We start from the raw sequence: 16091 nt of genomic DNA, 5'->3' as shown, positions 1-16091 counted from the left end.
GGCCCTCTGGCTTGATTTAGCTCTCCAGTGAGAATCTGTGAGCCTTCCTTCTGTTAAGCTGCAGCTTCCTTTTGTCTTCCAGTTTCACTTGTAGTAAGCATGACAAAACTGAAGTGAGCCAAGAGACTTCTCCCATAAAATAGCTGAGCATGACTGGATGAAGAGAACGCTAACTCAGCTCAGAGGCTTGGCTTCTGTGGGGTGCCCCTATCGTTTAGCGCCTCTGTGGCCTCAGACAAGTCCTTTGTCTTGTGTGGACCTCAGTTTCCTTACCTGTAAAATGAGAGGGCTGCACTGAATGGGGTCCAAGTCCCTTCCACCTCTAGACCTGTGGTCTTATTATGATCTGGTCTCGGCCATCTGGACAAGGATCATCTCACATTAACAGTGCTAATAGCTGAGGGGATCTTAATAGAGAGGGATCGTTAGCACTTTCTGTTATTCTGCCAATGTCTCCGAAGAGAAAAGGCCGCACTGGGTGAGGGGCGGCTGCATGTTTTTTGCGGCTGGTCCTCAGGAAAGACAGATGACAGTCTGTGGTTGGGGCCAGGCATGTGACCTTTCTAGGATGGCAGAAACTTGGGGCTGCTCTACACTGGCCTCGGTGAACCTTGGTGAGGCAAGAGAACACGATTCTAGAGGGGAAATTTCTAGCTATTGCAAATATTAACAATTCATTTTTTTAAAAAAGCTTTACATTTTACATTTTCCTGACAAACCCTGTGAGGTAGACAGAACAAGGATTATCATCCCCTTTTTACAGATGAGGAGATGGAGGTCATCACAATCACACAGTTACTTAGGAAAAGAACCAGGGCACAAACCTAGATTTTCCAAACTCCCAAGGCCAGGGTGTTTTCCTTTTCCTTTCACAAGTATAATCTGCTGCCCTCCTTAACATGTCTGGCTCCAGTACTTGTCCTGCTCTGCTTCCATCAGTCACTAAACTTTTTTTTTTTTTAGTCAACTGAAGGTTAAGTGACTTGCCCAGGGTCACATAGCTACTAAGTGTCTGAGGCCAGATTTGAACTCAGGTCCTCCTGACTTCAGGACTGGTGCTCTATCCACTGTGCCACCTAGCTGCTCCTCTGTCACTAAACACTTATCAAGCACTTGCTGTGTGCCAGGCGTTATGCTCTGAGACGCTCTAACTACTTATCTAATGCCAAGAGAGAACCAAAATTCATGACTTTAGGACTAGTGAGAAACTGACCCAGGACCAAAACACAGATCCTGGGACTCCAAGCTCTTTCTGCTGCAGAATAACCTCTGAAGTTCCATCCCGCTCCAAGACCTCTCACCTCATGATCCTTCACCTGCCTGAGGCTTTAAGAAATTCAGGAAAGATCCACTTTTCTCCTTTCTACCTGCCACAGGCCCCCTCATCACCCCCACCACATCTTCCCACAGTACCCAGTTGGTATATTTTTTTGGCTCTTTTTATTTGGCAGCCAAAACACTTGGAAACAAATGACAAAGCAGGCTGATGTGAGCGCTTTGTCCTATTGTACTTGTGGTAGGCAGACCTCTAGGCTAGGAAGTGCCGGTGAAAAGGAGCAAAGGGTTTCCAGGGAAGAATAGAGGAGGTGCCCTGGACACTTCCTTTCCTCCATTGGTCTCCACTGGGGTGAAGAAAGGGAAAGGAGTGGAGCCCGTTGATGCTTCTGTACTTCTCCTCTACAAAAGCCCTGGGGTATCCGCTTCCCAGTGACAGGCTCTCATCATTCTTCTCATTCAGAGTCCATCCTACTCTTCCTACAGTACGCACCACATCCAGCCCTCTCCCAGACGCCAAGACTCTCTATAAACGTAAGATCTTTCAGCACCGCAAAACTCCGGTGAGTGGGCATTTCCTATCAGCATCCTCCCAAGGTAGCTGACAGGCTGGGGTGCCCAAGCTAGCTGGACCCACTGAACTCTTCCCCTCCTCCATCTCAGGGATGGGAGAGTGACATGCAGAAGCTGTGGGGCTTCCAATGGTGCAGCCAGTGCACAGTGAGGGGGCTCCCCGTGCTGTGTGCAGGCAGCATCTCTGTTAGCCAGTCCCCACTCCCAGAGGTTAGGGGTCACGTGCACAGTCACAACCTAGGCAGAGTGAGAGTGAGGGCTCTGAATGCACCAGTATTTCCACGAAACCAGACTTCCTCACAGTCCATTGGCCAATAGGCATTTATTAAGTAGTGCCCTGTGCTAGGCACTGGGCTTAAGCAGAACCCGACCCTGCTCACGGGAGCTGACAGTCCAGGGTGGAGGGCAGCACCCAGCAGACACGGACTCACAAGATACAAGCCAAGTCAGTGACTGGGAAGTCAGAGGTCAGGAAACAGCGAGCTGTCTCTCTTGAACCTGTTTCTCAGCCGCTTCATTTTTCCATGGGTGGCCGTCTCTCCTCATGGCCTGCGAATGCCAGCGCACAAGCTGTCTTACAGAACCGCAAACCCTGCTCAACCACCGACAAAACAGGGTAAGCGTGTGGGAGCGAGCACACACACGCACACGCATCCACACTCAACAGGCACACACATATATATGTGTACACATGCCTGCTTGAGCACACAGAGGCTCACACACATAAACTCTCACACACGTATGTGTATTCACACATTCACATATGCACATGCACACACATGTGTGTGCTCCTCCTTTCCAATCAGGCCAGCCTGCTGCAGTTCTTGAATTCTTTCTGTATCTGGAGCTCTCTAGAAGGGCAGGTATGGCTGTCACTGTACAAAACGGGGCCCATGTGGCAGGACAAATTTTTCCAAGGTGATCCCAGCCTTTGTATTCTCTTCCTACCGGATGCCTGGAGTAGCACTGTGGCCGCTTCATTCAAGTGGTTGTTTCTAAATACTCTGCACGTGAACAGAGCTGAGCTTCATCTGGGCTACAGACTGTCCAGAGGGCTTGGGGGCCAGGGAGTGCTGGGAGGTGGGAGAACTGCCCTGCAGATGAGAAATATCCATCCCCAAAAAGTAAACTAATCTAGGCTTCTGTCTGCAATGAAGAGCCAACCTCCTTCCCAGTGCTGTTTCCCACAGGGCCAGAGACAAGCCCGCGCTCACCGTTTCAAAGCCACGATACCTGGAACAGCTCGAAAACTACCTGAGGAAAGAGTTGCTTCTTCTGGACATGAAGAAAGACAACTCTGAGGAGCTCAAGCTCCAGGTGCGACTGCTCCATCAGGCCTGGGGAAGGGGGTCCCTGTGGGAGGGAGCTCCTCACCAGGAAGCTTCTTGGGGCTGAGAAGCAGGTGCCCAAGCCCTCCTGTGTGCAGCACAAGGCCAGTAAGGGAGTTAGACTGAAGTCAGACCCTCAGGTCAGAGCAGATGTTGACCCCAGGAAAAAGTCTATAAACGACTGGCCAGGAAGGTGCAGTCCAGTAGTACTGCTAGGCGCAGGAGATACGAAAATTAAACAACAGAAAGCAATCCCTGCCCTCAGAGAGCTTGTACTCTAACAGAAGAATGTAGATCAGCATTGGGGGATCAGGAGAGGTGTCCCCTAGGGTGTGGCACAGGACCCTTGAAGAAAGGATTCTGAGAGGAAGAGAGCGCATTCCATATGGGAGGAAGACTGAGAAAAGGCCTGGAGGTGGAAGGAGGAGGAGTACTGAGTTCAGGACCCAAGTTGGCCCTTTTGGCTGGATATTAGAGTACATGAAGGGACATAAAGGCTGAAGCCAGACTGTGAAGGACTTTAAATGCCAAGCAGAGGAGTTTGGATCTGAAAAGCACCAGGGAACCACTGGACCTCTTTGGAGCAGGGCTGTGATAGGACAAGGCCTCTGCTTGAGGAATGTCACTTTGGCAGCTGTGTAGAGAATGGACCGGAGAGGGAGACAGACTGGAGTCCAGAAGTCCAATTAGGAAGCTGTTGTGCTAGTCTAGACAAGAAGTGGAGAGACCATAAATGGGATAGTATCAATATGAGTGGAGGTAAGAGATATGAGAAACAGTGCCAAAGGAAATCACTCAGACTTATGCTTGGAGCCCAGCTGTTTAGAGGTCTCATCAGATGCAGCCCACCCACTGAGATGAACATACAGCAAGGAGTCTTGGCATAAAGACAGATGACTTTTAGGCCATGGGTTGACACTAGCGGTGTGACCTCAAGAAAGCCCCTTCCTCTCTCTGGGCCTCAGTCTCCTGATCTGTTAAATGAAGGACTTGGACTCTTTGCTACTCTGAGGTGTAGAATTCAAGAATTCTGTGTTTCTCTTGAGTCCTTACTGAGAGGTTAGCAGTTCTCACCCTTAAGGTTTCCGGGATCGGCTCCCTACTAACCTATATGGGCCATCCTCACATGAGCAGTCATGTATGTGTCTGCCCTCTGCTAAGCTACATATTGATAGAGTAACATCCCTGCGTTTTACCTTCTTACAGTCAAAGATGGATAAGACAGACAGACACAGATCACAAACTCACATAGGAGAAATACTGACCCAGCACAGACTTTTAAAAAATATGATTATGGCACTAATATTATCCGTGCATCTTACAGAGTCAAGGAAATGCCATGTGTGAAGGAGGAATCAAAAGGAAGTTAGGGACTCATGGGATGTTAGAATTAGAAGAGATGGTAGAGACCATCCCATTCAAACCTCCTCAGCGGAAACTTAGAGAGGGCAAGCCCCTTGCCCAAGGTGGCAGAGCCAGAAGAAAACTCTGGTATCCTCAAGTGTAGGGTGAAGCTTGAACAGAGGCATCAAAGGCTGAGAGACAGGTATCGCTCCTGTCCCATCAGAGAGAAGGGGAAGGAAGGTGCTGCACATAGAAAGACAAGAGAAGTAAGGGCAGAATTAGGGGGTCATGGAATCAGAAGGTAAGGTTCTGAACCCTGACCCACAACCCCACCTGTGGGGGCCTGTAGAGAGCAGAATTGCAAAAGTAAGCCCATCTTTGCTTGTATTTGTCAAAAGCAGTGACAGTGGCTGTGGTTGTCACGGATATCTGGTCATTTGTTATCCTCTCATCATCCCATATGGCCCCAGGGAATGGAAATGAAGATGGAAGAAGTCATGTCTTCTACCCACTAAGTGCCCACAAAGGGCATTTCAGAGAGATAGAAATAGGGCAGAAGGGCTTCTTCCCTTGGCTTTCCCTCCATGGTTTGTTTCTCTCCTTTTTTCACCAGCCTTACAGAGAAATCTTTGAATTCTTTATAGAGGACTTCAAAACGTACAAGCCCCTGTTGTCTTCCATAAAGAATGCATATGAAGTCACACTAGGTAAGACCTTGGGTGCCACCCCTCCAGCCAGCATGTGTGAGTGTGTGCATAAATGAGTAAGAGAGAGAGCACGTGGGTGCTGCCTCTGATAGTAAACTGACCAGGTTCCTCTGAACATTGTGGTTCTGTAATTCTTGGAAGGTCCTTCGCAAGTACTAGCAGAGTCCTAACAACCAAATCACCACAAATCTGCTGAACAGTCAGTCTGATGCCTCTACAGTGGGGTTCATCGGGTGGGTACCAGGTCATTGTAACTACCCGGGGCACCTCTTAGCTTCAGAGTGGTTCACAGATTAATTTTCCCAATACCTTTAAGGGAGGGAGTTAGTCTTCATTCTGTGCCTCACAGAAAGGCAATTTGGCATAGTCAATAAAGCACTGTTGTCAGAACCAAGAAGATCTGGGTTCAAGTCCTGCCTGTGACCCATATTGCCCCTGTAACCCTACACAAATCACTTAATCTCTCAGTATTCTAAGAAACTCTGGAGGACAGGGATTCTTAACCTGGGGTCCATGGACTTGTTTTACTTTTCTGTTTTGATAACTGTATTATAATATAATTGCTTTCCTTGGTAGTACTGTGTATTTTATTTCATGCATTTAAAAACATTATTGCGGGACGGGGGGGGGGGGGGGGGCGGGAAGGTCCATGACCAGGAAAAAAAGGTTTAAAAAAAAACTTGCTTAAGACTATAAACTGCAGAGAAGGTACTGTCCTGAAAGAAAGAACTATGGAGTCAGAATGCAGATCAAAGCATACTATTTGCTACTTTTTTCTTCTGTTTTGTTTTGTTTCGTCTTTCTTGTGGTCCCTCCTATTGGTCCTAATTTTTCCTTACAACATGACTAATGTGAAAATATGTTTAATAGGAATGTATATGTAGAGCCTGTATCAGATTGTGTACTGTCTTGGGGAGGGAGATGGGGAGGGAGAGGGAGAAAAATTTAAAACTCAAAAGCTTATGGAAGTGATTGTTGATAAATCAAAATAAATTAATAAAAAAAGAGAAAAAAAGTTGCTATATATATTTTTGTACATACATATAGGACCTTTTCCTTTGATCTCTTTGGGATACAGACCTAGTTATGCTATTGCTAGGACAAAGGGTATGCCCAGTTTCATGGCTTTTTGTAGCCCTAAGCTTTTGATACCCAGTCCTGGCCTGGATACTAACTCAGGAATATTGCTCTGGATTTGTCTGGTCAGGTTGCTGTCTTAGCCCTGCAGCCTTCAGATATGAGAGTGTTTAGACTCTAGTCAAGTAAACTAAGTGTTATCATGAAAGGAGCACTGGATTGAGTCAGACAACTCAGGTTCAAATAATGTCTCAGTTATGAAGCAACTAATTGTGTGGCCTTAGGTAAGTCACTGGATCTGGATTTCTATGGATCTGCTTCCTAATCTATAAAATGGGGTTGTGTGGGACAGCGACCCCAACCCAAATTAAACTCAGAGACTTCTCAAAGTAGAAAGCAAAGGTTACCTTTATTACAATCTCAGGAGATGGCTGTCTGTTCCTCCCATACACGTGGAGAGAGAGAGAGAGAGACCGGCCACCTAACAGGGGCCGCCTTATAAAAGCAAATCTCTGCCCACCATGAAAACAAGTCTCCACCCACCACTATCCCTTACCCCCTTAACTGGGGGTGGGCTTACATTCTAAGCTTGAAAGTTTCTTCCTATCCCCTTAACCGGGAGGTGGGGCTTACATTCCAGGCACGAAATTCAAAGCCAAGGACAAATGCTCAGATTGGGGGTGGGGCAGGGCTTATTCTTTCTGTTAAGTGCTTAAAAACAGGGTCTGAGTGGGGGAGGATTTTGAAAGTAATAATCAAGAATTATTTGACCCTTTGAGGAACCTTCACTTCTGAGAGTTCATTTCTCACACTACCTTCTGAACTCATTACCTTAATTACACTGAGAAGTCTTCACTGGGACATCCCATTCAGGGTTGAACTAGATTTTAATCCCATAATTTTTTAAACACCTGTTTCCTAGAGTCCCCACCAACCAGTCCAGTCCTTCTTGAAATGGTTTTTACCCAGATCACTTGTCAGAGAGGACCTGGAGAACTACCCCATATCCCCACCCCCCCTCAGTCAAGACACCCCTGGACTGAAGGACTCCTCATATTCTCTGGCTTTGATCAGCTCACTTTAGGGAGAAGATTCGGTCTCTGGAGCCACTGAAAGCCATGCTAGTCAATGTGTCTGAAGACTGCAATGAAAAAATCCTGGCTATCAGGGCAGAGGAGAGATATGAAATCAAAATGTTGAAGAAAGAGAAAATTAATTTATTAAAGCTCATTGACAAAAAGAACGAAGAGAAGATCTCTCTGCAAACTCAAGTGGGTCTGATTGGAGTCTGCCAAATCATTTCTTTCCTTGCTGACAAGGGGGGTCCAAAGAGGACTCTGTTGCTTAGGAAACATCTAACTGGTGGTGTCCAGCCCTACCTGAAAGCATATACTGAAACCTCCCTACTAGCAGACATCACAGTCCATGGGTCGAGAGGAGAAATATGTGTTCCCTCAGAGCTCCAACTCTGTCCCTGTGAACACCTGTCTCCCCTGGGTCTTAGAAACAGCTTCTTCCTCTTCCTCAGTCCTAACTGAATCGATTCTACCAAGTCCCCACAAAGGTCATACATGTCTTGGTTCTTCCAGCTGTACACATCTGGTAAGCAGGAGCATCATTACATTAAAAACTTCCTAGGCAGAACATGACCTGTTAGCTTTTCATCTGGTCCAGGTAAGATCAGAAAATTTGTGGCTGCCCCCGAGTATGGTCCAAGCTGAGCTAGTCTGTCCTCCAGGTGACCAAGCTACGGAAAACCTTGGCAGAGGAATATCTTCATTTCCTTAATGAACGAGATGCCAGAAGGATCCTTGTTGCTGATCTTAATGAGCTTCGATATCAGCGTGAGGACATGTCTCTTGCCCAGTGTCCAGGTAGATAAAACTCCTCAGGAGCTTCCTTTTTGGGTGTAGTCAGAAACAAAAGGAGGAATGGGTGGGGAGTGGTTCTGTAAACTCTTCTGTGGTAGTAAGGACTGAGGAATGTGGGTGATCTCGATAACGTCAAAGAGAGTGGTAGGGAATGTCAGATCTGAACTTGCAAATCTTCCATAAGATGGACAGATAAGAAGGCAAAGCAAGGGCTATTGTGATCATCTCAGGTTCTGCCTGAGGCAGTGCAGCATAAAGGAAAGATCAATAGATGGGAGCCCCTTCACCTAGGTTCCAATCCTGACTTTGTGGCTTTCTACCTGTATGACCCTGGGCAAATCACTTAAGGTCTCTAAGCCTCAAACTCTTTAAGGAAATTGGGTGAGATGATCTCTAATGTTTCCCTCACTGACCAATCAAAAAGAATCCTTCCATCTTTGTCCCTTTCTTATGCACCTATCACATTCTAATTTGCATTATAGTTAATTATGATAGCTTATCTCCCCTACTCTTGGGTAGTTTGAGGTGCAGTTTACCATCTCTCCTTGTATTTGCCCCTCACACCCTAGCGCAAAGCCTTGCACAAAGTTAGAGATTCAGTTAAATTGAAAGACCCAGTGGCTGGAGCAACCTCAGATGGATACATCAAGAGGAAAGAAAGAGCCTTAGATGGTTTTTTTTTGCTGGAACCAGGAGAGAAGTAAGCCTGGGGCACTAATGGGGCTGATTATCTTTCAAGATGTGTGGGGAGAAGACCCTGTAAAGTTAACGCTGGCTTTGAAGATGGCTCGTCAAGACCTCACCAGAACTCAGAAGGAACTCAACACAATGAAGGCGAATTTTGGTGATGTTGTCCCCAGGAGGGATTTTGAAATGGAGGAGAAAAAAAACAAGGAATTATTTGAAATGGTGAGACTGTTTTCCCTACTGTAGAGCTGGACATCATGGGGAGATTGACTAGGGAGAGACACTGTTCCCTCACAGCCCAGTGTTGGAGGGGGGAGTTCATTATTATGAACCTTAACTATGATCTAGGCTGATACCTTACCTTTCGACCATGAAATTGAGGCCAGAGGTAGCTAGGTGGTCGGTCGATAGAGCACTGGACCTGCAGTCAGAAAGACCCAAGTTCAAACCTAGATTCAGACACTCACCAGCTTTGTGACCATGGTCAAGTCATTTAACCTTTCCTTCAGTTTCCTTATCTGTAAAATGGGGATAATAATAGTACCTATCTCTCAGTGTTGTTGTGAAGATAAAATGAGATATTTGTAAAGCATTTTGAAAATCCTAAAGCACTATGTAATTGCTATTTGTTACTATTATTACTCAAGGTCACAGAGGTTCTAAGGAGCTAAGCAGCAACTCAACCAGAGGTCCTCTGACTCAAAAAGCACTTTTTCCACAATACCACCACATGGTACTTCCTTAGGGGCCTCTAGTGTTTGACCTGAGCTGGACCTGTCTTCCAGGTGGAGAGCTTAAGAAGTGACTTTGAAGAGATACGAAAGGAGTATGACACGCTGCTACAGGTTCACATGACAATTGTAAGGGATAGGGATGAATTCTCCAGAGATCTGCAGGAGATACAACGGACCTCCACTCCCAGGCCCGACTGGTCCAAGTGTGAAGGTAGCCGTCAGGTGGGGAGAGGGGCATTGCTGGAGCCAAGACCCAGGGAAAACCCACTAAAAAACAAAGACCAAGCTGCAACATTAGCTCTTGCCCCTCTGGTGTAGGGTTGGGTGGATTGGGGAGGAAGACCCTCCAGAGTAGAACCTCCTGGGTCATCAGTTGGCCATGGCAGTGATCAAGTCTTGGGTTACAATAACAAAAGCATGATATAAAAAATGAGGGGGAGGGTCTTCAGAGTCTAGGGCCCTGGTCAGTGACATCTGGCACCGTGTTTGTAGGGTAAGCTGGAGCCCATTCAGAACAGGGTGACCAGCATGATGGGGGAAGACTACTATACAAAGATTCATAAGGGGCCCAAAATGTGTTTAGCATGGAAAAGCTAAGACTTGGTGGCAGGGGATGGGACATGATAACTGGCCCCCAGTACTGAAGGGCTATTGTGGAGAAATATTAAACTTGGGTTGTTTGACCCAAGAGCTTAGACCTAGGAGCAGTGGAAAAAATTTCCTAATGATGCAAAGGTCAAGTCTGCTTGCTCCCTGAGGAGGCAGTGAGTGTTTACATCACTGGAAGTCTTTAAGCAGAGGCTGAAAGAGTGCTCATTAGGGATACTGTGGATGGAATTCATGCTTGGTTGTGGCTTGAGTAGGTGACCTCCTAGAATTCTGATTCTCAGAGCCCTCTCTTAGCATCTGCTTGGTCCCTGGTTCATCAGCCCCCAGCTTCTTCCCTTTTTCTCTCACAGACGTGATATCTGGGGGACAAGAACGCTGGCAGTTTTTGTCTCAAGGGAAAAGCAGTGACCAGCTTGTCGATGTGCTACTAGAAGAGATTGGTTCAGGACTTCTTCGAGAAAGGGAGACCTTCCAAGGCCTGGTAGGACCTTTCCCTAGGATTGGCCAGCACATGTATCCCCTGCCCTCCAAGCTCTTGGAGGGGCAACTCCTGATCTTGTCTCTCTGGAAGTCCCATTTACACCCTGTGGCTTTAGGGAGGGCTTTCAAATCTTAGTCAAAACTGGCCCAAGCTCTTTGAGTCAGCACACAGTAGATGCTTAGTAAATGACTTAAATTGAATTAATAGAAGCACGTTGGCTCAGAATTCCATGGTTGGTAGGAACATATCCCCTTTTCCAGGGCTCCACTGAAGACATCCCAGAGTTCCTTCGGTCCGGAGGGTTTGTCCGAAACAAAAAGCTAAGCAAAAAGGAAGTGGTGGACATTATCAAAGATGTCTGGAAAGAGCGGATGGCCGAAGAGCAGGAGGTTGGGGTTGGCAGGAGGGCAAGCAGTGGGAGGAAGAGTGGGTGGGTGGTGCTAATACTTCAGCAGAGTCAAACGGGAGAGGGAGGGTGAGAAGGGCCCCCACTCTTCTAGCTCAGGGAATGGGGAGATAAAGGGAACTGGCCTGTACAAGCTCTGTGAGGCTAGTAGTGGCAAGGGTGGTGGGGCTAGGATAAACATAGACTTTTTTGGAAAATGGTATAAGGAATTCATCTAAGATGAGAGGAAAAGTCCTATGGCCTTAGGATAGAATTCTTAAGCGGCCCAATGAGATAAGCAGCTTTCCCAAGGCACATGATGAAACAGGCTTTGGTGGCCATCCCACCAGCTCCCTGACCACTTGACCTCCAACTTCACCCCTCCATTTCCTTGCAGAAAGAGAAAACGTCCACCTTGGCCCAGTTTTTCCTTGACTACCTGAAAAAACGCTTTGGGGATGCCTCTGCCATGGACTGGTCCTACACAATTTTTGAAAATGTCAAACTCTTTCACTCCAGTGAGGTCATGAAGCAGTTCCATGATGTCCTCACAGGAAAGGTGAGCTTAACCCCTTACTCCCTAGAAAAAGAAAGGTTGCCAAAAGAGAATCCCTTTGCCTGAAGTGGAACAAGCAGAAGAGGGAAAAGAGCATAAGATCAATGCAATCATCATTTCAGACCTGGAAGGAATCTTAGAGATTATCTAAAACCACCGTAATGTGACTAGAAAAGGCACTGATATAAAGAGGAGTCAAGAGAAAGACCTGAGTTCCCATCCTAATCTTGAAATTAATGAGCTTGGACAAAAGCCATTGATGATGCTGGGCAAGTGTCTTGACTCAACCTTAGGTTAGGTTAGGTCCTTCGTTCTCGAAGAGGACCAAAAATGGTGTCACTTAACTATGTTGTGTTGAGTTACAGTGTATCTGACTGTGGCTGATCAGACCAGTAAGGGCTCAGAATTTTCTACCAGAGGTTGGGTAAAATAGTCCATGGGAATATTTGGGGTGGATTCTCTAAATTTATGCCTTTCGTATTTCTTTTGAACTACTTCAATTCTGCTTTGCTCATAGAGCACAGCACCCTCTCTGATGTGGGCACACCATGCTGGGTGGTCCTGTGCCAGTGTCTCCATATCAAACAATTAATTCCAAAGTTCTTAAGAGAGACCTTGAGAGTGTGTATCCTTGTGAGCCAGCATGTGAATGCTTTTTGGCAAACATACGTTTTGCATTTGAACATGGTCGGCCCATCAGAGTTGCACTCTCTGAAGTAAAGGCTTGACTCAACCTAGGTTTCTGTTATCTCATCTTCAGAATGTGGTTTGGCACAGTGGGCATAGCACTGGGTCCAGAATCAGAGCCCCTTTCTCAGAGGGCCTGTCTTATGCCCCGAATCACTTCCCTTCAGTTTCCTCAACTATAAAAGATGCAGTCTGGCCTAAGTGACTTCTAAGACACCTTCCAGATCTGACCTGTGGTCCTCTGGGCTCTGAAATGCCCACCACAGAATTTCCTTCTTTGAAATCTCCTCTATCTCCACCCACAGAGGAAGGGGCTTGGACACTCCTGGGCAACCAGCACTATCACCTTTTTTCTCTCCTTCCTACCTTTCTCCTTTGCCCTGTAGGCCCCTGAGGGATTGTTCTTCCCATTAAAACCTGGGTAGGCTCCTGTAGGCCAGCAGCAGAACGAATGACTCCAATCTCTGGAGCCACAGACCAGGATTTTCTCCCCAGGCGGACGAAAATGTGTACCTTGGCCAGAGAGAGCTCGCGTCCTATCTGCTGAAGGAGTTGACCAACAGCGACAGCCAAAACGAGGGAAACCTCACCCCAGATCAGTTCAGGTTGGAAAGGCCAGGGTCCTGGCAGCCTCCTGTCCCCCTCCCACCCAAGTCCTCCCTGCCCGGGTACTCAGGATTAGGATTTAGGGACAGCTGCCCCGTGAGACAGATTCACGGAAGACAGGACCCTTGCATCCCCAGTACCTAACACTAGCTCCTTGACGATGTCGCTTGATTTGTTGATGTTCCGCTGGAGCTCGAGGGCCCAACAGAAAGAGAAAGCATTGAGGCAGGCCACATGGTAGTGCTCCACCTGCTCTCAGAATCCCCTGGGGATTCTGCCTCGTCTCACAAAAGCCCCAGTGAATGAGGAGAGGAAAGGCCTGAGTCTAGTTCTCCCTAGGATTACCAAAAGAAGAACTAAAAAAAAAGTCCATGACAAAGCAGCAAGAATACATCTGGCCCATCAGTACCACACTATCACCGTGGACAGTCCCACTCCATGTGCCATTATCATGCAGCTCCCACCACCCTTCATCCAAAACTATGGCCAGACTTGAGGGAAGGGGAAGAAAGAGACCATAAAAACAGAAAGACCTGGTCACCCTAGGCTCCTTGAGCCAGCAGGACTTTCATCCTCTTTGTAACACCGACACCTAGGCCAGGGTCTCTGCATACAATCATCCTATGGTGCTTACTAAGTGTCTGTTGTATTAAAACTAGCTATCGGGTTGGTTCCTCTCCCACTGCCTGGTATCTTCTCTCACTATGCAGCATGGTGCTCAAGAATGCCTTCCCTCTCAAGACAGATGAACAGATTCAGGAGCTGTTGGAGTTGGCTAAGGTCCAGTTAGAGGGCATCCCCCGTGACATTCACTACCGACTTTTGTTTGTTGAGGTAACACCAATAGCCTGCCCTTTGCCTTTGCCCCGTGTCCCATGCTTCAAGGGAGATCCCCAGAAAGCTCAGCCCCATGCCACCAGGTTTAAAACCTTGTCACTTGGGTGTCTGGGCTGATCTTGCAACCTGAACTACAATAGCAAAATGGATGTGCTGGGGCTGGGGCGGGAGAAGGCGAAGCTTGGTTAAGCATTGAGGAAGGACTTTTTGTTCATTAGGAGCCTTCCTCCAAGCCTAAAGGGAAGGGATCAGTCTTCATTCCAGTCTCTCTCATCCTGAGCTCCCTATCTAGGATTCCTTCTTACAAATGTGGAATGAGTGATTTTTTTAAAATATAAATTTATTTATTTTTAGCTTTCAACATTCACTCCCGCAAGTTTTTGAATTCCAAATTTCTACCCCATCTCCCCCCTCCTCCCACCCCAAGATGGCATGCATTCTGAATATCCCCTCCCCTAATCTGTCCTCTCTTCTATCTCTCTCTCCTTCTCTTATCCCCTTCCCCTTCTACTTTCCTGTAGGGCAGGATAGACTTCTGTACCCCATTTCCTGTATTTCTTATTTTCCAGTAGCATGCGAAAACATTTGTTTTAAGCATATGTTTTTAAAACTTTAGGTTTCAAATTTTCTCTCTTCCTCCCTCCCCACCCACCCTCATTGAAAAGGCAAGCAACTCAATATAGGTTGTATATGTGCAGTTATGCAAAACACTTCCATAGCAGACATGTTGTGAAAAACTAACTCTATTTCCCTTAATCCTATCCTGCCCTCCCATTTATTCTATTCTTTCTTTTGACCCTGTCCCTCCTCAGAAGTATTTACTTCTGATTACCCCTTTCCCAATCTGCCCTCCTCTCTATCATCCCCTGCTCTCTTGTCCCCTTCTCCCTATTTTCCTGTAGGGTAAGACAGATTTCCATACCCAATTGAATGTGTATGTTATTCCCTCCTTAAGCCAAATCCTATGAGAATAAGATTCACTCATTCCCTCTCACCTTCCCCTGTTTCCCCTCCACTGTAAGAGACTTTTCTTGTCTGTTTTTTTTTGTGAGATGATTTACCCCATTCTACCTCTCCCTTTCTTCTTCTCTGAGTATAATCCTCTCTCATCCCTTAATTTTATTCTCCAGATATGACCCCTTAATCTTCAACTCACCCTGTGCCCTATCTATCTATCTACATACACATACATATAATTTTTTTCCTCCAACTACCCTAATACTGACAAAGGTCTCATGAGTTATAAATATCATCTTTCCATGCAGGAATGTAAACAGTTCAATCTTAATAAGTCTCTTATGATTTCTCTTTCCTGTTTACCTCTTCATGTTCCACTTGAGTCCTGTATTTGAAAGTCAAATTTTCTATTCAGCTCTGGTCTTTTCATCAAGAATGCTTGAAAGTCCTCTATTTCACTGAATGACCATTTTTTCCCCTGAAGGATTATACTCAGTTTTGCTGGGTAGGTGATTCTTGGTTGTAATCCTATCTCCTTTGCCCTCCGGAATATTATATTCCATGCCCTGCGGTCCTTTAATGTAGAAGCTGCTAAATCTTGTGTTATCCTGATTGTGTTTCCACAGTACTTGAACTGTTTCCTTCTGGCAGCTTGTAATATTTTCTCCTTGACCTGGGAACTCTGGAATTTGGCTACAATATTCCTAGGAGTTTTCCTTTGGAGATCTCTTTCAGGAGGAGATCTGTGGATTCTGTCAATTTCTATTTTGCCCTCTGGTTCTAATATATCAGGGCAGTTTTCCTTGATAATTTCTTGAAAGATGATGTCTGGGCTCTTTTTTTGATCATGCTTTCAGATAGTCCAATAATTTTTAAATTCTCTCTCCTGGATCTATTTTCCAGGTCAGTTGTTTTTCCAATGAGATATTTCACATTGTTTTCTAATTTTTCATTCTTTTGGATTTGTTCTACTGTGTCATGATTTCTCATAAAGTCACAATCTTCCAGTTGCTCTATTCTAATTTTTAAGGAAGTGTTTTCTTCAGTAAGCTTTTGGACTTCCTTTTCCATTTGGCCAGTTTTGCTTTTTAGGGCATTCTTCTCCTCGTTGGCTTTTTGGACCTTTTTTGCCATTTGGGTTAGGCTATTTTTTAAAGTGTTATTTTCTTCAGTATTTTTTTTTGGGTCTCCTTTAGCAGGCTGTTGACTTGTTTTTCTTGATTTTCTTGCATCACTCTCAGTTTTTCCTCTACTTCCCTTACTTGCTTCTCAAAATCCCTTTGAGCTCTTCCAAGGCCTGGAACTGATTCATATTTTTCTTGGAGGCTTTGGATATAGGAGCTTTGACTTTGTTGTCTTCTTCTGGTTGTATATTTT

At 46.1% G+C, this 16091-nt stretch overlaps 1 protein-coding gene across 1 annotated transcript in view; it reads left to right on the top strand.

Moving 5' to 3' along the window:
* The window catches only part of TSNAXIP1 (translin associated factor X interacting protein 1), a 28402-nt gene that overhangs the window by 10482 nt on the left and 1829 nt on the right, over positions 1 to 16091 (top strand). Inside the window, exons 2-14 of the mRNA XM_020989317.2 lie at positions 1739 to 1838; positions 2358 to 2464; positions 3039 to 3165; positions 5134 to 5227; positions 7379 to 7575; positions 8043 to 8178; positions 8915 to 9084; positions 9648 to 9807; positions 10556 to 10686; positions 10947 to 11075; positions 11469 to 11630; positions 12810 to 12919; positions 13631 to 13754. Coding sequence (XP_020844976.1) covers positions 1739 to 1838; positions 2358 to 2464; positions 3039 to 3165; positions 5134 to 5227; positions 7379 to 7575; positions 8043 to 8178; positions 8915 to 9084; positions 9648 to 9807; positions 10556 to 10686; positions 10947 to 11075; positions 11469 to 11630; positions 12810 to 12919; positions 13631 to 13754 — 1747 coding nt within the window. The remainder of the gene's footprint in view (positions 1 to 1738; positions 1839 to 2357; positions 2465 to 3038; positions 3166 to 5133; positions 5228 to 7378; positions 7576 to 8042; positions 8179 to 8914; positions 9085 to 9647; positions 9808 to 10555; positions 10687 to 10946; positions 11076 to 11468; positions 11631 to 12809; positions 12920 to 13630; positions 13755 to 16091) is intronic.

This window comes from Phascolarctos cinereus, unplaced genomic scaffold (assembly GCF_003287225.1).
Source record: "Phascolarctos cinereus isolate Bilbo 61053 unplaced genomic scaffold, phaCin_HiC Scaffold_2;HRSCAF=192, whole genome shotgun sequence".
Lineage (NCBI taxonomy): Eukaryota > Metazoa > Chordata > Mammalia > Diprotodontia > Phascolarctidae > Phascolarctos > Phascolarctos cinereus.
This window is presented reverse-complemented; position numbering and strand designations above follow the sequence as displayed.